This window comes from Scyliorhinus torazame, chromosome 7 (genome assembly GCF_047496885.1).
Source record: "Scyliorhinus torazame isolate Kashiwa2021f chromosome 7, sScyTor2.1, whole genome shotgun sequence".
Taxonomy (NCBI): domain Eukaryota; kingdom Metazoa; phylum Chordata; class Chondrichthyes; order Carcharhiniformes; family Scyliorhinidae; genus Scyliorhinus; species Scyliorhinus torazame.
The window spans coordinates 99,129,694-99,153,584 of NC_092713.1; the positions used below are offsets into that span (position 1 = coordinate 99,129,694).

Below are 23,891 nucleotides of genomic sequence, written 5' to 3' on the forward strand. Positions count from 1 at the left end.
CGTTTTAGGGCTTTTGGGCAGTGCGGGAGGGGAAATTCCATGAGGGCGCGCATACGTTCGGGGTCGGGGCCTATTATCCCATTGCGCACTACGTAGCCCAGAATGGCTAGCCGGTTGGTGCTAAAAACGCACTTGTCCTCGTTGTACGTGAGGTTCAAGGCTTTGGCGGTCTGGAGGAATTTTTGGAGGTTGGCGTCGTGGTCCTGCTGGTCGTGGCCGCAGATGGTTACATTGTCGAGATACGGGAACGTGGCCCGCAACCCATGTTGATCAACCATTCGGTCCATCTCCCGTTGGAAGACCGAGACCAGGGGCGTCATTCTCCGCCGGCGGGAGTCTCCGTTCTGCCGGCGCCCGGGGGTTTCCCGACGGCGTGGGGGTGCCCCACAATGGGAAACCCCATTGACCGGCCGGTGTTACGGAGACTCCCGCCGGCCGGTCGGCGCAGAAATGTGGCGGGGCGGGTAGGAGAATTTCGCCCCCCGTTTGTGACGCCAAATGGGACCCTTAGGAAATGGTATAATCGCCCGTCTGCCTCGAAGGCTGTGTACTTGCGGTCACTTGGGCGGATGGGGAGCTGATGGTAGGCGGACTTGAGGTCCACGGTGGAGAAGACTTTATATTGGGCAATCCGATTGACCATGTCGGATATGCGGGGGAGAGCGTACGCGTCTAGTTGTGTGTACCTGTTGATGGTCTGGCTATAGTCTATGACCATCCTTTGTTTCTCCCCTGTCTTCACTACTACCACCTGTGCTCTCCAGGGACTATTGCTGGCCTGGATTATGCCTTCCTTTAGTAGCCGCTGGACTTCGGACCGAATGAAGGTCCGGTCCTGGGCGCTGTACCGTCTGCTCCTAGTGGCGGCGGGTTTGCAATCCGGGGTGAGGTTCGCAAACAAGGACGGGGGTTGCACCTTGAGGGTTGCGAGGCCGCAGATAGTGAGTGGGGGTATTGGGCCGCCGAATTTGAACGTAAGGCTCTGTAGATTGCACTGGAAATCTAATCCCAGTAAAGTGGGGGTGCAGTGTTGGGGAAGGACGTTTAGTTTGTAGTTTTTGAACTCCCTCCCCTGCACCGTTAGGGTAACTATGCAGAAACCTTGGATCTGTACGGAGTGGGATCCTGCAGCTAGGGAAATCTTTTGTGCGCTGGGATAGGTGGTCAAGGAACAGCGTCTTACCGTGTCGGGGTGGATAAAGCTCTCTGTGCTCCCGGAGTCGACTCGGCATGGTGTCTCGTGGCCGTTTATTAGCACCGTTGTCGTCGTCGTTTGGAGTGTCCGGGGCCGAGCTTGATCGAGCGTAATTGAAGCAAGACGTGGTTGTAGTAGTGGAGTGGGGTCCGTTGTTGCCGTCCAAGATGGCGTCGGGATGAACAAAACGGCTGCCCCCATACATCGCACATGGCTGGGGGGTCACAAGATGGCGGCGGGGGTGGACAAAATGGCCGCCCCCACGCGTCGTACAGGTCTGGGGTGGTCCAAGATGGCGGTGCCCTTCCTCCCCTCGTGGTGGCCGGGACCCAAAATGGCGGCGTCTGCGGGTCGCACATGGGGCGCTGGGGGGGTTGGGGAGCGTTAGGACCGCGCGGGGCTCCCTCTTCTCTGGGGACAGCGGTGGTCGGGACCCAAGTTGGTAGCGCCGGCGGGTCAGACGTGGGGCGCGGGGGGGGTTTGGGGGGCGTTAGAGACGCGCAGAACTCCCTCTTCTCCGGGGAGAGCGGTGGTCGGGACCCAAAGTGGAAGCGCCGGCGGGTCATACGTGGGGGGGGGGGTTGGGGAACGTAAGCGGCGTGCAGGGCTCCCTGTTCTCCCGGGACAGCGGCGACCTCGCGGGACCGGCACACAACCGCGAAATGGCCCTTTTTCCCGCAGCTCTTGCAGATTGCTGCGCGGGCCGGGCAGCGCTGCTGGGGGTGTTTCACCTGGCCGCAGAAATAGCAGCGGGCGCCCCCGGTGCGACTTGGCGTTTGGACCGCACAAGCTTGTGGGGTGTCCGGGGGGGGTGGGTTTGTCGCGACGGGTACGTAAGGAGCCCAATGGGCTGCCGCGCGGTCGGGGCCATAGGCGTGGGTATTACGCGCGGCTATTACGCGTGGGTATTACGTCTAGGGAGGCTGCTAGGGCCCGGGCCTCTGAGAGTCCTAGCGACTCTCTTTCTAGAAGTCTTTGGCGGATTTGGGAGGAATTCATACCTGCCACAAAAGCATCGCGCATTAACATGTCCGTGTGTTCATTTGCGTTCACCGAAGGGCAGCTGCAGGCTCGTCCCAAAATCAGCAGCGCGGCGTAGAATTCGTCCATCGATTCTCCGGGACCTTGCCGTCTCGTCGCGAGCTGGTAGCGAGCGTAGATTTGGTTAACTGGGCGGACATAGAGACTTTTCAGTGCTGCGAACGCCGTCTGGAAATCCTCCGCGTCTTCGATGAGGGAGAAAATCTCCGTGCTCACCCTCGAGTGCAGGACCTGTAGTTTTTGGTCTTCTGTGACCCGGCCGGTGGCCGTTCTGAGGTAGGCCTCGAAACAAGTCTGCCAGTGCTTGAAGGCTGCTGCCACGTTCACTGCGTGGGGGCTGATCCTCAGGCATTCCGGGATGATCCTGAGCTCCATAGTCCTTTTTAGGCACGCTTAATAAATTGTAGCACACAAAGACTCCGTGAGACGAATAGAGTGAAGTCGATGAGGCTTTATTAAGCGTGTCTGTTCCCCCGCAGCTCGATAGTAGAATGACCTGCGGGGGAGGACTCCGGCTTCTTATACTCCGCCTTCAGGGCGGAGCTAGAGGTCAACGGCCAACCAGGACCCGGGATCTGTCAGCCAATGACATTAGGGCTTCCAGTCCCACATGACCCCTAATACATACTACCACAGGGATCTATACAACTTCCACCAGTTGGAGAAAATTAAGCTTGAACTGAGGGGTTCAGCAGAAGGTTTTATGGCACGGTGGGGACTGTCGTGGCCATGTTTGAGGAACTGTTCATCACGTTGGGGGGCGGGGGTGAAATTTGGAATAAAATAGATTTTTTTTTAAATCACTGAATCCCCCACTACCAAAGTCCGGGGGGGTTACCATTGACTAGAAACTGAACAGGACTAGCCATATAAATACTGTGGCTACAACAGCAGGTTAGAGGCTAGGAATCCTGTGGCAAGTTACTCACCTCCTGACTCCCCAAAGCCTCTCCACCACCTATAAGGCACAAGTCAGGAGTGTAATGGAATATTCTCCATTTGCCTGGATGAGTGCAGCTCCAACAGGACACTATCCAGGACAAATCAGCTCACTTGATTGGCACCCCTTCAACAACCATTCATTGCCATTACTTCACTGTCACTGGGTCAAACTTCTAATAGCACAGTGGGTACACCTATACCACATGGACTGCAGCCGTCTACGAAGGCAGCTCACTACCACCTTCTCAAGGGCAATTAGGGATGGGTACCAAATGCTGGCCTAGCCAGCGAAGCCCACATCCTGTAAAAATTGACTTAAAAACTCTTTTGCCAAGAGCAGAATACTAACACATGGAATCATTTTCTAAAAATAAATTTAGAGTAGCCAATTCATTTTTTCCAATGAAGGGGCAATTTAGCATGGCCAATCCACCTAGCCTGCACATCTTTGGTTTGTGGGGGTGAGACCCACGCAGACACGGGGAGAATGTGCAAACTCCACACGGACAGTGGCCCAGAGCCAGGATTGAAACTGGGACCTCGGCGCCGTGAGGCAGGAGCGCTAACCACTGTGCCACCATGCCGCTAACACATGGAACCATGGCCAACGTCTTGTAAGACATGCGGTTGTTTCAGGTTGAGATAGTCTTTCTATTGACATGACTCTCACAGCATTGTACTGCATTTTCTGCTGCAGAAGATTGAGTAAATCTGGTGATGACTAGCAATTGAGGATTGCGTGGCAAGTTGCACTGGACAACTGTAATCCAAGATATATGTTATAGTATAAGATTTTGAGTTAGTGCTTCTTTAACTCAAGTGCGCTGCAAAAGGTTAGTTGTAAAGTGTGATGAGTATTTTGGTGCCTTGTAGGCTTAAGGGAATTTGGCTGGTTTAGTGCCTTGCCTGCCTTGCTGAGGATGTAAATTTTCTTGCACACAATTCTGGTCATGTCATTGAACCTTTTCTGGCACTAATCTGCAGTGCTGCAAGAGATTTAGCATTCACTAACACCTTCCCTGATACAACCAGTGATCTTCTTGCAGGCTTCCTATTATAGACACATAACACTCTCGCTTCTGGGTTCTATTTTATCCAGCAGGGTTTGTCGGTCAGGCATGCTAAACATGTAGCAATTTCTTTCTCTCTGTCTTTGGGTCATATCCTGTTGCATTATTGGTTTTCCCGGTGTTAGACACTTTTGTAAAATAGCACCAAAAAGGCAATGAATCATCCATTTGAGCTACCGGTAAATTGAATGAGAAAAACGACTGCTGCAACTTTAACTGACATCCAGAGAGCCTCAGATCCACCATTTCGGCAAGGCAAGCAGAACTATGTTCCAACACACCCCAAAATGGTCTTGGTCCAAATTATAAGTCATGTGATGTGGTTTCTATTTTTGCTGCAGTGTGATCTGTATGCTATGAAGAAACCACAATGTAAGCTTTCATGAAGTGACTATTAGATGAAACAACAATTGTAGTGGAACATGAGATGAAATGTACCTATTTTATATAACTGTCTTCTGTACAGAGTGCACCTATCAGGTTTCACAACTCCAATGTAATATGTAAGGGAAAAGTGATTAGCTCATATAGTCATGAATTGAATTAATATAAAAGCAAATTACTGCGGATGCTGAATCTGAAACTATAAGAGGAAATGCTGCAAAATCTCAGCAGGTCTGGCAGCATCTGTAAGGAGAGAAAAGAGCTAACATCTCGAGTCCAGATGACCCTTTGTCAAAGCTATTTTGAGTTAATATATTGTTTGACTCATATATTCCATTCACTTAATACAAAATAAGCAACCTCCCCTTCATTCACTTGACAGGTAGGAAACCCACCAATAAACCAACAAGCATTATAATAACGATCAATCAAAATACTCAATTTCTACTCAAACCCAGCAATCGATAACCTACAACCATCATAAAATGAATCAAGAAATCCCTCAATTTCTTCAAATAGTTTTGAACCATCATTTTCTCCTCCAGTCAATTGAATTTGTAAAACTAAATATGGGATTTATTAGCGAAAATATTTTTTTAAACTCTGGAAAATATTACAATAACCACTGGAATCTATATAATGCCTTTAACATAGTCAAGCTTCCATAGGCACTTCACAGAAATGTTATAAAACATGGAGCCACAGTGAAATATTAGGGTTGGTGGCCAAAAGCTTGATCAGCGATAGGTTTAATAATCGTCTTAAATAAAGAGAGAGATAGAGAGTCGGAATGGTTCTGGTAGGGAATTCCAGAGTTCAGGGTTGAGACAGCTGAAGGCATGGCCCTGATGGTGGAGAGAATAACATTAGGGATGCTCAAGAGGCCAGAATTTGATGAGCACAGATATCTTGCAGGGTTGTGAGACTGGAGGAGATTACACAGATATAGGGAGTAATCTATATTAGAGGCTGTGGAGAGGTTTGAAAGCAATAATTAGAATTTCAAAAACAAGATGTTGCTTAAGCGGGAGCCAATGTAGGTTAGCAAGCACAGGCATGATTGGTAAATGGGACTTGGTATGAGTAAGGATAGGCAGAAAATTTCAGATGACCTCAAGTTTATTGAGGGTGAAATATTGGAGTCTATCACATGTGTATCGTCAAGCCTGGAGATAACAAAGAAATGGATGGAGGTTTCAGCACCAGTTGAGGCAGAGGCAGAGGCAAAGGTGGGCAATGATAAAGAAGCTTAGCAGGGTACTTCAGTCCCTTGTAGTGCATGCGTATTCTGCTCAGTGTGGGGACTCCAAGACACTTCTAGAGTCCTAGACAATCACATGTGTAGGAGGTGTCATTGGCAGCAGCAGCTCCAGAATGTAGGTTGGGATACAACTGCAGCGTTTTGGATTAGTTCAAGTTTACCGAGGTTCAAAAACAAGATGTTGACCAGTGGAGCATTTCTTCGACGTTTCCCGCTGTGGGAAGGAGAGTACAATAGTTCCCCGACAGTATATGGTTTTTCCAGGAGCGGGGCAACTAAAAGAGTGGTGGTGGACCCGAAGAAGGTGCGAGGGGAGAAGAACAAAATGGCGGCGGGCAGGGACCAGGCAGCGTGGATGCAGTGGGCGCAGGAGCAACAGGAGGTTATCCAACGCTGCTTTAGGGAGATCAAAGTGGACCTGCTTGAGCCGATGAAGGCTTCTATCGATAAGCTGCTGGAGACACAGACGGCCCAGGGGGTGGCGATCCGCGAGACCAGACAAAAGATCTCCGACAACGAGGACGAGATCCTATGCCTGGCGGTAAAGGTGGAGGCGCACGAGGCGCTCCACAAGAAATGGCAGGAGCGGTTTGAGGAGATGGAGAATCGGTCGAGGCGGAAGAATCTGTGGATTCTGGGCCTCCCGGAGGGGCTGGAGGGGCCAGACGTGGAGGCCTATGTGGTCACCATGTTGAACTCGCTGATGGGAGAGGGGTCCTTCCAGTAGCTGCTGCTATGGTCAAGGGGCAGCTGGAGCGAGTGGGGGGGGGGGGATGTGGGGTGCAGGCGCGTGGCTGGCCGAGGAGGGGTTATGGCTAGTCGGCGGGGGAGGGGGGCGAGTAGCCCCCTGATCCGGCTGATAACCTGGAATGTAAGGGGACTGAACGGGCCGGTCAAGCGGGCCCGTGTGTTCGCGCACCTGAAGGGGCTGAAGGCGGAAGTGGGCATGCTTCAGGTGACACACCTGAAGGTGGCAGACCAGGTAAGATTGAGGAAAGGGTGGGTAGGTCAGGTGTTTCATTCGGGGCTGGATGCCAAACATCGGGGGGTGGCGATCTTGGTGGGAAAGAAGGTGTCATTCGAGGCGTCGAGCATTGTGGCAGATAATGGCGGTAGGTACGTAATGGTTAATGGTAAGCTGCAGGGAGAGAGGGTGGTACTGTATGCCCCGAACTGGGACGATGCGGGTTTTATGCGGCGCATGTTGGGTCGGATCCCAGATATGGAAGTGGGGGGCCTGATAATGGGGGGAGACTTTAACACGGTGTTGGATCAGGCACTGGATCGCTCCAGGTCTAGGACGGGTAGGAAGCCGACGGCGGCTAAGGTGCTGAGGGGGTTTATGGATCAGATGGGAGGGGTGGACCCTTGGAGATTTGCAAGGTCGGGGGCTAGGGAATTTTCATTCTTCTCACATGTCCATAAGGCTTATTCCCGGATCGACTTTTTTATTTTGAGCAGGGCGCTTATAGCGAGAGTACAGGATACTGAGTACTCGGCGATAGCCATTTCGGATCACGCCCCGCATTGGGTGGACTTAGAGCTGGGGGAGGAGAGGGACTAGCGCCCGTTGTGGCGTTTGGGGGTGGGGCTGCTGGCGGATGAGGAGGTGAGTGAGTGGGTCCGAGGAAGCATAGAGAGGTACCTGGAGGCCAACGATAACGGGGAGGTCCGAGTGCGGATGGTATGGGAGGGACCACCGGGTCGCACTGGCGATTGAACCCCTGGCTATGGCACTGAGGGAGTCGAGGAACTGGAGGGGGTTGGTGCGGGGTGGGGAGGAGCATAGGGTGTCGCTCTATGCGGACGACTTACTGTTATATGTGGCGGATCCGGTGGGGGGAATGCCGGAAGTAATGAGGATGCTCAGGGAATTCGGGGATTTCTCGGGGTACAAGCTCAACATGGGGTAGAGCGAGTTGTTCATGGTCCACCCAGGGGACCAGGAGAGGGGGATTGTCGAGCTCCCACTAAAAAGGGCGGAGGGGAGCTTCAGGTATTTGGGGATCCAGGTGGCCAGGGGCTGGGGGGCCCTGCATAGACTTAATTTCACAAGGCTGGTGGAGCAAATGGAGGAGGCGTTCAAGAGGTGGGACGCGTTGCCACTGTCCTTGGCGGGTAGGGTGCAGTCAGTCAAAATGACGGTGCTCCCAAGGTTTTTGTTCCTGTTCCAGTGCCTCCCCGTGTTTATCCCGAAGACCTTTTTTAGGCGGGTCAACAGGAGCATAATGGGGTTTGTGTGGGTGCGAGGGACTCCGAGGGTGAGAAGGGTGTTCCTGGAGCGGAGTAAAGATAGGGGGGGGCTGGCACTGCCCAACCTCTGTGGGTACTACTGGGCCGCCAATGCGATGATGGTGCGCAAGTGGGTGTTGGAGGGGGAGGAGGCTGCATGGAAGAGGCTGGAGACGGCGTCCTGTGTGGGTACGAGTCGGGGCACTGGCAATGGCGCCGCTGCCGCTCCCTCCAAGGTGGTATACCACGAGCCCGGTAGTGGCGGCTGCCCTCAAAATCCGGGGGCAGTGGAGGTGGCACAGGGGGGAAGTTGGGGCCTCGGTGTGGACCCCAATATGGGGGAACCACCGGTTCGTCCCAGGGAGGACAGATGGAGGGTTTTCAGGGTGGCACAGGGCAGGGATATGAAGATTGGGAGACCTGTTTGAAGTTCGCGAGCCTGGGTGAGTTGGAGGAGAAGTATGGGCTCCCCCCCGGGGAACACCTTCAAGTACTTACAGGTAAGGGTGTTTGCCAGGCGGCAGGTGGTGGAATTCCCGTGGCTGCTGCCACGCACAGTCCAGGACAGGGTGCTCTCGGGGGGGGGGGGGGGGGGGGGGGGGAGATCTCGGAAACTTACCAGGTGATGCAGGAGGGGGAGGAGGCCTCCGTGGTGGAGGTGAAAGGTAAGTGGGAGGAGGAGTTGGGAGAGGAGATCGAGGAAGAGACGTGGGCAGATGCCCTAGGGAGGGTGAACTCTTCATCTTTGTGCGCAAGGCTCAGCCTCATACAGTTTAAGGTGCTGCACAGGGCACACATGACCGGGACAAGGATGAGCCGGTTTTCTGGGGGTGAGGACAGGTGTGTTAGGTGCTCAGGGAGCCCAGCAAACCACACCCATAAGTTCTGGGCATGCCCAGCGCTGGAGGAATTTTGGAAGGGCATAGCGAGGACGGGTCGAGGGTGGTAGGATCCAAGGTCAAACCGGGCTGGGAGCTCGCAATATTTGGGGTGGCAGAGGAACCGGGAGTGCAGGCCCCCAAGCGTGGAATCCTGGATCAACTATATGGCGGGGTTTATTAAGTTGAAGAGGGTGAAATTCGCCTTGAGAGGGTCGGTACAAGGGTTCTTCAGGCGGTGACAACTGTTCTTAGACTTCCTAGCAGAACGGTAGACATTGGTCAATGGCAGCAGCAACTCGGTGGGGGGGGGGGTTTACTTTATTTATGTTTATTTACACTGGGGGATCTGAGGGGGTGTATATATTTGCTCTGTTGGCTCTGTGTTAAATTGGGGTGTAAATTTATTATTTTCGTACAGGGGGGAGGGGGATACGGAGGTTTTTTTTTTGACTGTGTTTTGTTTTTAACCCTGTTGGGTTCCTTTTTCATTTTGTTATTATATCCTGTGAAAACCTTAATAAAAGTTATTTTAAAAAAAACAAAGGCATAGATGAGGATAATACGAGAAATGTTTGCAATAGCTTTTCTGCATAGACCTCTATCTTTTGTTGGGTCTTGGGTCTCAAGTTCTGCTTTCATCTCAAATTTGGACATTTTACTGGAGCTGAATGGTTTAAAATTTCCACTGGCATTCTGTATCAATAAGGGCAGCACGGTGGTGCTGTGCTTAGCACTGCTGCCTCACGACGCTGAGGATCCCGCTTCGATCCAGGCTCCGGGTCACTGTCCTTGTGTGGAGTTTGCGCATTCTCCCCGTGTCTCCCCCCACAACACAAAAAAGATGTGCAGGGTAGGTGAATTGGCCACACTAAATTGCCCCTTAATTGGAAAAAAAGAATTGGATACTCTAAATTTTTAAAAAACATTGTGTATCTATGTTCATCCTGCTTCTGCAAAAGTGAAATGTCCAGGAGTTCACTGCAATAACCCACATCACATGAAAATCAAGTAGAAAATTGATGAAGAAATGCAGGACTAGCAATTAAAATATAAATATTTTGCTACCATCAGATTTGTCACCTAATGGCATGGTTTGAATTGAGTTTGAATTGTTGATCGTAAACTTGTTGTGGACAACTAGGTCCCACAGTCTGGAATTGCCTCCATTTCCTGCTCTTTTATTACCATCCTCAAAACCTACAATTCTGATTAACCTCTGGCTCAGTAACCCACAGTCCTTGAGATCAAATCTCACCCTGGGCAGTTGGAAAATTAAACAGATTTAAAATAAACTTGAAATAAAATGCTGGTGTATCAGTAACAGTTATTAGTAAACAATTGATACACAAATATCCTTCAGAGAAGGAAACCTGCCATATGTACCCAGCATAGCTTACACGTGACTCCAATCCTATTCCAAAAAGGTTGATTCTGAGCTACATTCTGAAGTGGCGTATCAAGCCACTTGGTTGTATTAAATCACTTACAGCAGTTCCAGAAGCAGCACTGTGATAAAGGTAGAAATTGTTATATATTTGACTGGATTTTCCGTTTTGCGATGCCTGTGAATCGTATGTAATGCAAAAACTGAGATTTGCGGCCAGTGCAGGCATCCCTCCCTGGCAGCAAAAGTGCAGTTAGCACCGTGCCCCGGTGGGTCCATGCAAAATCATCATTTGCATGGATTAAATCAGATTAGCAGGTTGGACACAACGGGCGCGATTCTCCGCTCCCGCGCCGGTTTGGAGAATCACCTGGGTCGCCAAGTTTTCCCGCCACGCCGGTCCGACACCCTCCCGTGATTCACGGAAGCAGCCAGATCGGCACAATCGCGTTTTGCGCGGCGCGGTCCAGTGAATCGCCCGAGACTGCCAAAATGGCAATTCACTGGTACCCCCGCGATTCTGAGTGCCGGATGGGCCGAGCGGCCTGCCCAAAACGGCGGGTTCCCCCCGGCGCCACCCACACCTGGTCGCTGCCGGCGGGAACAGCACGGGAACGATGGGGGCGTGGCCTGCGGGGGGCGAGGGGGGATCCTGCACCGGGGGGGGGGGGGGGGGGGGCCTCAAATGGGGTCCGGCCCGCGATCGGTGCCCACCGATCGTCAGGCCGTCCTCTCTGAAGGAGGTCCTCCTTTCTTCCGCAGCCCTTCAAGATCCGTCTGACATCTTCTTGCGGGGCGGACTCGGGGAGGACGGCAACCACGCATGCGCGGGTGACGCTGGTTATGCAGCGCCGGCCATGTCATGTATGCGGCGCCGCCTTTACGTGGCTCCTAGCCCATTTTTGGGCCCTGAATTGGTCGGGATAGGGGCCGTTTTGTGCCGTCGTGAACCTCAACAGGGTTCACGATGGCGCGAACACTCTGTCTCCATTTCGGAGAATCGCGCCCAGTGTGTTTTGATCTTCTGCAATGCACTGCCCCTCTCAGGTGGAAGTCACGTGGGTGCAAATTCGTGCAAGTGTTTACAAACGGGGCTTGGGCGCCATGGCTGCTGAAGGGGAGTGAGAGGGTAAGCACATTTTTTAAAAGTCTCCAAAATTGTTGGGTTTACTGGGGGGTGGCTGCCTGGATTGGAGGGGGAGGGGGAGTGGCTGGGAGCGACTTGGTGACAAGTCCATAGATTCGGGTTGTCTTCCTCGGGATCGGGGTGGCCTGGCTCAAACCATCATTGCTGCAGAGTGTGTTTTAAATGTACTCCTTTGGTGCTACTTAAAGGCCCATGACTGTTCACACTGCTGACTGTGTCCTGTAAATATTTAGAGATCCTCTGGTCATTTGGGAGCCCATCCAGGCTGCCCTCCTGGAAACCCTCAAACCCCAGCTGTATCATCAACAGGATGGGCATGGCCAAGCTCAATCAGTGGCCCACCAGGTGCTGGCACTCCTCAGTGCACGCATCAAAAGTGCAGACCCACTGCAGATGAATAGCAGTGCTCACCCCAAACAAAGGACGCATGCACCATGGCATTCGGTGACACTATCAGCTAGCCCACCCCTCAGGACCACCAACGGTGTGGCAACTGCGTCGCAATTCCCAGTAATCCTGCCCCCGATCAGGTTGTCACAACCTTGTGTGTCACACCCAGGACCCACGTCACACTGCAGCTACGCTCCCAGCAGACGCACATTTCCCTCGCTCACCCACATCTAAAGTACCTGTCCACACACAAGCCTCTAAGCATGGAGGCGATTGGTGGCACAAATCACCTTATCAACCGCACACCCAGTGAGGAAACCCACAGTAGATCCCACTGTTTGAGACAGGACAGGGGCCACAGAGCAGAGAGCTTACATGGCTTGCGGCATCCACTGGTATTACTGTTGACTGGGATGGGTGATGGGGATAGAGGCTCTCGCATCACAGTGTCACTCACTGATAGGACAGGGGTGTAGTGTGGACAGCAACATATCGGGGGACTGGCTGAGGAGTGGAACATGTTGTGGGTGGCGTTATTGTGCAATCCAGGGTCACCATGTAACCTACAGCATTGGATTGAACACTCATCTTGTTAACATGTCTTCTCTTTTACCTCCCTGTAGAGAATGAATTTCAGAGCACAGCCAGCAATGCTCACTCTCTACCTGGCCACGGCTGCCATTGCAAATGCGTGGAGGCTGGAGGAACAGGGTTGCTCAGGAAAAACCTTTCCCCAGGAAAGCAGGAGCCAGCTGGTGATGTTGACGGTCTCCCGGGGCAGCAGGGTGGCTCAATGGGTAGCACTGCTGTTCACAGCGCCGAGGTCCCAGATTCGATCCCAACTCTGGGTCACTGTCCGTCTAGAGTTTGCACATTCTCCCCGTGTTTGTGTGGGTTTCGCCCCCACAACCCAAAGATGTGCAGGCTTGGTGGTTTGGTACGCTAAATTGCCCCTTAATTGGAAAAAATGAATTGGGCATTCTAAATTTTTAAAAAAAGTTGACTGTCGCCCTCAGCATTTATACCTTGGGTTTTGATGGGGGCCGAGCGGGGACCTGTCTCAGATATCACAAACATCTGCACGTCGGTGCATCTGTGCTGTGACGGATGCCCGATGCGCCTGGGCAGCAGACTATATAACCTTCAGTATGGACCAGGCACCCCAGGATGCCCGGGCAGCAGGATTTGCCACCATCGCTGGCATGGCCCAGGTCCAGGGGGTGATCGATGGCACACAGGTTGCCATATGAGCACCAGCTCATCAGGGGGTGCCTTTCATCAATTATAAGGGGTTCCACTCCCTGAATGTGCAGTTAGTGTGTAACCACCAGCTGTACATCATCTATGCCAATACTCAGGCAGCATGCACAACGCTTATATCCTGGCATACTTGTTGGTTCCCGCCACCTTCGACGTGCTCCCTTGGGTGAGGGGTTGGCTCTTGGGCAAGAGGGTTATCCGCTGAGGTTTCGGCTAATGAAGCCTGTCCGAAGGCCCCCGACCGACACGGATACCTGTTATAGGGCGGCACGGTAGCACAGTAGTTAGCACTGTTGTCTCACAGAACCAGCGACCCGGGTTTGATTCCCGGCTTGGGTCACTGTCTGTGTGGAGTCTGCATATTCTCTCCGTGTCTGCATGGGATTCCTCCTGGTGCTCCGGTTTCCTCCCACAAGTCCTGAAAGACATGCTTGTTAGGTAATTTGGACATTCTGAATTTTCCCTCAGTGTACCCGAACAGGCGCTGGAGTGTGGTGACTAGGGGATTTTCACAGTAAGCCTACCTGTGACACTAATAAAGATTATTATTATTCTAACGACGCCCATGCAGCAACCAGGAGTGTCGTTGAGCAGTGCATCGGCATCCTCAGGATGCACTTCGATGCTTGGAGCACTCTGATGGGGCTCTCCAATATAGCCCCAGAGGATTTCTAAGATTGCGTTGGCTGCTGCATCCTGCACAACATCATGCAACAGAGGGTGACATGTTGGAGGAGGAGGAAGAGCGCCAGGCCTCAACTGACGAGGAGGGTGTCCAGGAATAACCAGGTATGGAACCAGAGCCCCACTGGGCAACCGCCCAACATGTCCCCCAGGGCCGGCGCACACTGGTCAGCCTCATCAACTCCCGATTTGCCAACAAAGAGGCCTGGCCACCGTCAGCTGAGCCGCCCTACCACACCTCTCCAAAACCACCCCAAATGGTACCCCGTTCCCCGTCCTTCCTCCCTTCACTCTACCTTCTCGTCCCCCTCCCTTCACTGCACCTCCTGTCCTTCCTCCCTTCACTGCACCTCCTGTCCCTCCTCCCTTCACTGCACCTTCCCTGTCCCTCCTCTCCACCTTCCCTGTCCCTCCTCCCTTCACAGCACCTTCCCTGTCCCTCCTCCCTTCACTGCACCTCCTGTCCCTCCTCCCTTCACTCCACCTCCTGTCCCTCCTCCCTTCACAGCACCTTCCCTGTCCCTCCTCCCTTCACTGCACCTCCTGTCCCTCCTCCCTTCACTGCACCTCCTGTCCCTCCTCCCTTCACTGCACCTCCTGTCCCTCCTCCCTTCACTGCACCTTCCCTGTCCCTCCTCTCCACCTTCCCTGTCCCTCCTCCCTTCACAGCACCTTCCCTGTCCCTCCTCCCTTCACTGCACCTTCCCTGTCCCTCCTCCCTTCACTGCACCTTCCTGTCCCTCCTCCCTTCACTGCACCTTCCTGTCCCTCCTCCCTTCACTCCACCTTCCCTGTCCCTCCTCCCTTCACTGCACCTTCCCTGTCCCTCCTCCCTTCACTCCACCTTCCCTGTCCCTCCTCCCTTCACTGCACCTTCCTGTCCCTCCTCCCTTCACTCCACCTTCCCTGTCCCTCCCCCCTTCACTCCACCTTCCCTGTCCCTCCTCCCTTCACTCCACCTTCCCTGTCCCTCCTCCCTTCACTCCACCTTCCCTGTCCCTCCCCCCTTCACTCCACCTTCCCTGTCCCTCCTCCCTTCACTCCACCTTCCCTGTCCCTCCTCCCTTCACTGCACCTTCCTGTCCCTCCTCCCTTCACTGCACCTTCCCTGTCCCTCCTCCCTTCACTCCACCTTCCCTGTCCCTCCTCCCTTCACTGCACCTTCCTGTCCCTCCTCCCTTCACTCCACCTTCCCTGTCCCTCCTCCCTTCACTCCACCTCCCCTGTCCCTCCTCCCTTCACTCCACCTTCCCTGTCCCTCCTCCCTTCACTCCACCTCCTGTCCCTCCTCCCTTCACTGCACCTTCCTGTCCCTCCTCCCTTCACTCCACCTCCTGTCCCTCCTCCCTTCACTGCACCTCCTGTCCCTCCTCCCTTCACTGCACCTTCCCTGTCCCTCCTCCCTTCACTGCACCTTCCTGTCCTTCCTCCCTTCACTCCACCTTCCCTGTCCCTCCACTGCACCTTCCTGTCCCTCCTCCCTTCACTGCACCTTCCCTGTCCCTCCTCCCTTCACTGCACCTTCCCTGTCCCTCCTCCCTTCACTCCACCTTCCCTGTCCCTCCTCCCTTCACTGCACCTTCCCTGTCCCTCCTCCCTTCACTGCACCTTCCCTGTCCCTCCTCCCTTCACTCCACCTTCCCTGTCCCTCGTCCCTTCACTGCACCTTCCTGTCCCTCCCCCCTTCACTCCACCTTCCCTGTCCCTGCTCCCTTCACTCCACCTTCCCTGTCCCTCCTCCCTTCACTCCACCTTCCCTGTCCCTCCTCCCTTCACTCCACCTTCCCTGTCCCTCGTCCCTTCACTGCACCTTCCTGTCCCTCCCCCCTTCACTCCACCTTCCCTGTCCCTCCTCCCTTCACTCCACCTTCCCTGTCCCTCCTCCCTTCACTCCACCTTCCCTGTCCCTCCCCCCTTCACTCCACCTTCCCTGTCCCTCCTCCCTTCACTCCACCTTCCCTGTCCCTGCTCCCTTCACTCCACCTTCCCTGTCCCTCCTCCCTTCACTGCACCTTCCCTGTCCCTCCTCCCTTCACTCCACCTTCCCTGTCCCTCCTCCCTTCACTGCACCTTCCTGTCCCTCCCCCCTTCACTCCACCTTCCCTGTCCCTCCTCCCTTCACTGCACTTTCCTGACCCTCCTCCCTCCTCTCCACCTTCCCTGTCCCTCCTCCCTTCACTCCACCTTCCCTGTCCCTGCTCCCTTCACTCCACCTTCCCTGTCCCTCCTCCCTTCACTCCACCTTCCCTGTCCCTCCTCCCTTCACTCCACCTTCCCTGTCCCTCCCCCCTTCACTCCACCTTCCGTGTCCCTCCTCCCTTCACTCCACCTTCCCTGTCCCTCCTCCCTTCACTCCACCTTCCCTGTCCCTGCTCCCTTCACTCCACCTTCCCTGTCCCTCCTCCCTTCACTGCACCTTCCCTGTCCCTCCTCCCTTCACTCCACCTTCCCTGTCCCTCCTCCCTTCACTGCACCTTCCCTGTCCCTCCTCCCTTCACTGCACCTTCCTGTCCCTCCTCCCTTCACTGCACCTCCTGACCCTCCTCTCCACCTTCCCTGTCCCTCCTCCCTTCACTGCATCTTCCTGTCCCTCCTCCCTTCACTGCACCTTCCCTGTCCCTCCTCCCTTCACTGCACCTTCCTGTCCCTCCTCCCTTCACTGCACCTTCCCTGTCCCTCCTCCCTTCACTGCACCTCCCCTTCCCTCCTCCCTTCAACACACCTTCCCTGTCCCTCCTCCCCTTACTGCACCTTCCTGTCCCTCCTCCCTTCACTCCACCTTCCCTGTCCCTCCTCCCTTCACTGCACCTCCCCTTCCCTCCTCCCTTCAACGCACCTTTGCTGTCCCACTTTCCTTCACTCCATCCAACCACCCCAGCCCCCTATTCCCTCCGAGGGTCCTACCATCATCACCACAGGGTGTTGGCCCTGGGTTGGCAGTATTTGCCGGGTCTTGTCCATGGGCTAGAGGAGATGACGACTCGCTGTGAGATGAGGTCTGCTGCTCCTCCTCATTGTTTGATGATGTCGGACTCGTGCCTCTAGGATCACATTCCACTGTTTGCCTGGGTAAGCCATGCATGTGTGCTGGCCAATCCATCTCACTGGCCCATATATCCTTTGGGCGGGTGGAATTTAGAGATGGTGAGTGGTGATGGGTGACTCACTGGATAAGCTGCCATACAAGGCGGCCTCATACTTATGGTCCCATTCCCTGTCACCTCTCACTGAGGGTGACCGCAGGTGGACATTCAAGTTTCCTGGGGGCCATACGCTGTGCCACCCTCCAAATCCACTTCTCTTCCATCCAAATCCCCACCCCGCCCACATCCCCCACCCAACATGCCCTTTACATCAAGCCCTATCCCATCCCAAACACCCTTCAGACAGAGTATATACACAGGTTTGAATGTTGGTGAAAAAGTGTTTACTGGTGACTATCTACATTGTTGTGCCCTGACCCCTATCACCCATGCCAACTTCAGTGGGTGTCTAACTTTCTCATTTTCCGTACTCTAACGCTCCTTTTAGGTGTTATCCCAGGCAGCACATCAGACATGGAGGTGGCCTGCTGCATCTCTCGCCCTCTGATGCCTTTGTCTCCGTCCCCTGGAGGACCTGGACCTGGACGTCCCTAAGCGAGTGAGACATGTTCCTCACAGCCTTGGTCATGTCCCTCTGGCACTGCATCTCCCGCTGCCTCTGACATGTCCCTCTGTGACTGGCCAGACTGCGCTTGGTCAATGCTCTTGATGCCCTCAGCCATGGCACTTTGTGACTGGGTCAAGCTCTGGAGTGCTGCTGCAATGTACATGGGCTTGGGACATGTCTGCCTGTGTCTGGGCTCCCCTGTCCTGTGCCTCAGCCATTGACTACAGAGTGTGTCCCAAAGCCTTGGATGTCTTGACCCATGGCTCTGAAGTCTTGTCCCAGGCCTTTCACCACCCACGTCACCCATTCAGTGTTGGCCTGGGAAGCACGCAATGTTGGCACCTTCTCCCGTATCTGAAAGCGGTTGGACTCCTCCAGCTGCGGTCACTGACACCCCCTCCTGTAAATCCTGGCTCTGTGTCTGTACCAGTAATGGGATGATACTCTCCAAATGCACAACACCTGTCCAGACTACAGCTATTTCCTGGGATTGGGCAGCCCTCTGACCATCCGCTCCCTCAGGTCCCTGCCTCTACCAGATGTGCTGTAGCTTGTGTGAAGTGCGCGCCAGAAGGTGACCCAGGAGCCTCTTCACTAAAATGCCCCACCGAGGTGATAAGTTTCTACAATGGTGGAGGGTGCAGGTGACAAGTGATGAAAAGTCGGTCTTTCCTGGACAGGTGTGTTGGGGATGTGGCTGGGGGCAAGGTAGCCTGGATGGCCCCACCTCAACTGTTGGTGATCCTGCATGACAAAACAGAGATCTTGGGGATGAGTGGTCTGTGGGAGAAGGGTGAATCAATTGCTATAGGGACATCATTTTGCATGAGATCTCACTTGGTTGCCACACGCCAACCTCCATTTCTGAGACAACTCTCTCATCTACCTTCATCAGCCTCTGCGGGGGTTTGGACTCTCGGGTCTGGGATCTTCCTGCTGGTTTTCTGCTGCTCCAGCGGTTATGGGCTGCCTTGACCTAGAGGACACAAAGGACATGGTGAGATGCATGGTGGTGAGTTCTACAGGGGGTCTGTAGCTGGTGGCATGTGTGAGCAAGGCACCTGCCCAAAGAGGACAATGCAAGTGTGGGGTTTGGTGTAGGATGTGAGGGAGATATAGGCAGATGGGTTTCCATTGGCTGCTAGGGGAGTAATGATAGGAGTGAGGGACATGAGTAATGTAAGGGACAGAGATGGTGACTCACCAGAGCTGCCCGAAGGGGGTTCATCATTGTGTATAATCCTCCTGGTGAGGCTTGCAATACTGACCACCCCCGTCATCTCCTCCCAAGACCTGTTTACGATGGTGTGCTTTATTGTCCTGCCCACCCTGGGGAAGTAGGTGTCCCTCCTCTCCTCCACTGGGTCCAGCATTTTATCCACCTTACTCGCCAGGAATCCCGGCGATGATCTTGTGCAGCCATCCTCTTGGCTGGAACGAGTGTGTGTGAGGAGTGGAGTGCTGTATGCAGCTGGTCAGGCTCTCCAGCTCCAACCCCAGCAAATCAGACGCCAGTGGGAATGTGAATAGCTCTAGAATCACAAGTGCAGACAATTTGCATGTCCTGACTCGCTTCAAGAATAGTGCCCCCAACAAGAACACAAAGCGCGTGCAATTCAGATCCAGCGATAACATGGCCTGCCAAATGGAGAATCCCGGCCATTATATTTTAGATCTGTTGCAGTAATGTTTTTAAAAGCCTGAGTTAAGATATATATTTAATAATATTAATAATAGATTAATATTATTAAAGAACCTAGATTAAAGTACCCAGACCGTGTGTCTTCTAAAGCTGTAATTAAAGAGGTGTAAAAGGTGAGGTAATGATTTAATCCAATCACTTAATTGGATATAGATAAAGGGCTAATGGAATCATGGTTGGAATTCTCCAAGCCCCCACGCCGCAATCGTGCCCAGCGCGAGGGCGGAGAACGGGGCATCGGATCTGCAACGCCTTCGAGCGATTCTCCGGTGACCGGAGAATCGGCACCGGGCTGGGGCCATTGAAAGAGGCTCCTGCGGCGATTTGTCGAGGTCGACCGGCCAAGTTCCCCCTGGCTTGGTTCTCGTATAGTTCCACCTGGCGGGAGCTCGCCGGCCGTCCTGGTGGGGGTGCGGAGGGATCAGTATCCGGGGGGGGGGGGGGGGGAGAAGGCCTCCACGACGCCAAGGCCCACGATTGGGGGCCACCAATGGGCAGGAGCACGTGATCTGGAGTGGGCCTACCATCTTCTGCGCTGGCCCGCTTGTGGGTCCACCATGTTGCGCGGGGCCAGACCTGCAGCCGGTGGTGCAGGGCCCCGTATCGGCAACAGGAGCTGCACGGCACACGCCGGGGCTCTGCGAGCCCCTTTAAAGTCGGAGAATCATTCGGACTTTTTAGAAAAAAGTCCGGAGTGATTCGCGTCCGTTTTCAGGCAGGCGTGGGGACATAGCCCCAGCCCCATTATTGGAGAATCCCGGCCCATGTTTTGATTGTTGAAGATTCCTTTAAGTGTTGACAATTTATCTTCAGCTAAGCAGGTCATGGAACCTTGTGAGATACAGGTGATGTAATTACTGGAAGGAGCTAGGCCTGTTTGTAGTTTTGCAGTCTGCTAGAATATTTTTTAAAATAAATTTAAAAGTACATGAAGGAACCCCTTTTCCAACTGCACTACCTCAATTCATAAATGTTATCCTCGCACATCTTTAATTTTATGTAGAAAAGCGAGGATAAATTTTTTTTACAAATGTGGTTTTCATTGATTGCTTTCATGAGCCACACAGGAGCATTACAGCGACAACCTAGTTCCCTCGCTTGGAGTAGAAAATCTCTTGTAGAAGGAAAACAAAATTGTGGGGAACAAGTTAAGCTGCAGTTTCTTAGAATCTAGCATTCGAGTCAAAATTGCTGTCATATTTGGAAGCTTGTTGTATTCCTCATAGCAAACTGATCATATTAAAGGCTCACTGTCTTGTGAAAAGCGTTTGGCAAAGCTTTTACAACTATCTCAATTGCAAGTCAGTTTAAAGTGAGTCACATCATAATATCATGGGTTTGTAAACAAAAGAATGCCAAATACTCTTGCATGTAAATGTGCTCCTTTAATTTTAGAATTGTACTATATCATTCACAATGAGTAAAATCTATTTTCTAAGATTTTAATTGTTTAATAAGAATTTACAGTTTAAAAACGCAGGATTACAAATAATCACTTTAAATTTTTAGCAACTGTATCCATAAAAATAAAAAAATTTAAATTTACAATTTCATAAACAATATTTGTTTAGGGACATTGGGTAGAAGAGTTGGTGAATTATACATGAACCATGTATTGACTAGTAAGTACCTTCCCTAAACTTCATGTAATTATCAGCAGCAACTTGAGTTTTTTTTATATTAAGTATAAAATCACATCTGACTGAAAGAGAAAAGACCATCAAAGAAGTTAATCTACACAGGACATACAGTTACTTAAAAAAAACTTATTTGCAGCATTGATTTCTCTTCAGGTCATGCTTGCCAATGACCAACTTTGTCTTCGAGCTTTGAAGTGAATTGAAAATTCTGATATTTCAAATCATTTCACTGCACCACAAATGTTTAACACTAACACTCCGCAACAGTGGGTGCGATGTACCAGCTTTTCACACCGGTGGGATATTCCGGTCCCATGCTGATGCATGGATTTTCCGACAACGAGGGGTGCAGTCACCAGGATATCCCTTTGACAATGGCGGGGTTGGTAAATCTCGCTGGTGGCTGCCTCTGGAAAACATGCGGCGAGTGGGTCAGTAAATCCCGCCCAGAATATCATTCTAGATTGATCTTGTATCATTGCCATTTTACGATAGCAGCCAAATACATCATTTATCGCATTACTTAGAGCAGTAGTACTCATAAAATCGGCTGGTGGCTTCCTGTGCTTGACTTTGTGCTCACCTGAGATCCCGAGTAGAAATTATGTATGTAACTCTTGGGGCTTCATTCACAGCCTTCCCTGATGTGGGTTGTGGACCATGCTGGGAATTGCTTCTGCTGTCCCACTTCTACTTTTCAAAAAGGTGGCTTAGGAATTCTGTTAAGAGGCAGGACTGTCTCAGATTCCAAATAAGTGAGAGCCTTATTAAAATTAAAACTATTGGGTCAATGGTTTATTTCTCCTCCAGTGGGAAAGTACTTTCCCTCTATTTATCAAGTTCCCATAGTGGCATGATTGAAAATTGGGTCCACAGCATCGGAAGTCCAATTTGCACGTCGGCATCACTTGGTATTTTCCCAGGTGAGCCTAAAGCAAGACACTGGTTGAGATTGTGACCTTAAACAAAAAAAGTTAATCATTCCTCTATTTTGAAAAGGTGTTTTGAGTCAATGCAATCAAACATAATGCATTTGCAATCTTTAGTTTATCTGTGGATCCATTTCAAATTCTTAATCACTACTCATGTAGCTTTATTGAATCTTCATTCACAAGCTCTTCTGTAATATCACCGACAGAAAAAACATATCAGTTCAATTTTCCAGTCAGTTTGTTTTAGAAATAAATTGTTTCCTACAGTTGATTTTTGTTTAAAAAGTTCAATAAATAGTAGAAAAATAATGCTTTATTTTAAAAATCTGAGATGCACTGTTAACACTTTTACAATTCCCACTGAGTTGCTTTGATGGTTTTTAGTGTTCCTTAGAAATCCAGGAAAAGTTTTCACCATCTGACTCCAGTGAATGGAGAGCACAAGTGGTTCAGCATTCTGCATCCACAGTGTGGACTGTGACTGCAGCCTGTAGGTGATGACTGTGATGGAGAGAAGGATGGTGATGTAGGCGATAATGATGAAATTTGTGACTTAGCAAAGCAGCTGTCTGAGGTGGAGTGTCCAACTCTAAATCTTCCTCATGGTTCCCGACATCCACCCCGGCAGTTAACGGGTCATTATTGCATGGTGGATTTTCACTGTCCTCCTGGGGGCTCATGGTACTATATCCTGCCGATGAGTGCAAATGTACAAAATTATTTATTTTTTACACATGTCAGTTATTGGCATACATTTCCATTTACAGAAGCTGCAATTACAAAAACAATGGCCTTTTATTTACAAAACTGCTCAGCTGTGATTCAACTCTGATCTCTACCTCCTCCTGCAAACACCCCAGTGAGAGCCATATCCCTCCAAAAAAAAACGTTGGGTTTGAGGACTAATCATAAGTACACTCAAATCGAATGCTGCAAGAGAACTGGCAGTATGGCTTTTCCTCTTGCCTGTGCAATGAATGTTAACAGGCTTATTGATCACTGAAGTCATCAAAGCTCTGGTGTACTTTCCAGCAGATTACAGAAAACTGAAGCCAACTGCAGTGTATTTTAGCAGAAGTAAATTAACTGAACACAGATCAGGGTTTAATCATGGTTTGTGTGGCTCAGTACCACATTGGGTATTGCATTCACTGAGTCATCACTTTACCACTTCACCTCCATCTTAAGACACAGAATCCTAACAGAACTTACCTAACTCATTGCAACACTATCAAAGCACATTCCAGGTCCAGGAGTCAGGGCACACAGAGTTGTATTTCTCCCTTCTCTCTCCGCACCTGCTGAGATTGTCCAGTATTTTCTGTTTATGTGTCGGAGTTGCCAAACCCCATGCATTGTTCAAGGATGCAAATGATGCAAAATAACTGGGACAAATTTATCCCAAAATGGACATTTTAAAAGCAGAAGAGGAAGCGTTGCATTTTAACTGCAGAATAAGGGCATTTTTATATCATGGATACCTATTTAAAATGGAAAGCCATTTATAGCAGTTGAGGGGTGTGGATTGCCGACAGATTGGAGTTATACTGTTGCTTCCGTGAACAACCCTGTTCATCAGAATCTAAATAATCATTTCATTTTAGTGTGAGCTGATTGGTCAACATTAAAATATTAAAAAGTAAGCTTTTACAGATTTATAGATAGAAGTTTATTTTGCACACTTTGCAGATATATCACAGCTTATATGAAGTTGAAGCAGAGAGAGTGGGTGAATCTTAAATACCGAAAATAATCATTGCTTGGGTTAATTTTGGGTTTCCATTCTGCTCTTTTCATTCAATTAAGGACGATGGGCACTGCAGCCGTGGGAGCCCTCTCAAGGTGTTTTAATCTTGTTAAAATAAACTGTGGCTTCAGCTGCCAAGCCACCACTCTGGATGGTAAACCCCTCTAGAAGGTGGCCCAATGTCACAGTGCATTTAACATTACTAATTCCTGGATCAAGGACACCCATCTTTTGAGCCAAAGGAAGGGTGGCCATGAAAGAAGCATGGAGAGGGAAAGAGAAAGTGAATCATTTGCAAACTACCACTCCATTTCCAACCTCCCTTTACTTTTCTTGGGGATATTGTTG

At 51.5% G+C, this 23,891-nt stretch overlaps 1 protein-coding gene across 3 annotated transcripts in view; it reads right to left on the reverse strand.

Moving 5' to 3' along the window:
* Positions 1 to 20,589: 20,589 nt before the first annotated feature.
* The window catches only part of cachd1 (cache domain containing 1), a 262,478-nt gene continuing 259,176 nt past the window's right edge, over positions 20,590 to 23,891 (reverse strand). Inside the window, exons 27-28 of one of the 3 annotated variants that reach the window (XR_011948199.1) lie at positions 21,448 to 22,487; positions 21,138 to 21,273 (exon numbers count right to left, since the gene is read on the reverse strand). Coding sequence is in view for 2 of the 3 variants with exons in the window: in XM_072511134.1 (XP_072367235.1) it covers positions 22,246 to 22,487 (242 nt within the window). In the remaining variant the exon portion in view is untranslated. Of the gene's footprint in view, positions 22,488 to 23,891 lie in introns of all 3 variants that reach the window. The other 2 variants (XM_072511136.1, XM_072511134.1) reach the window with 2 other exon arrangements.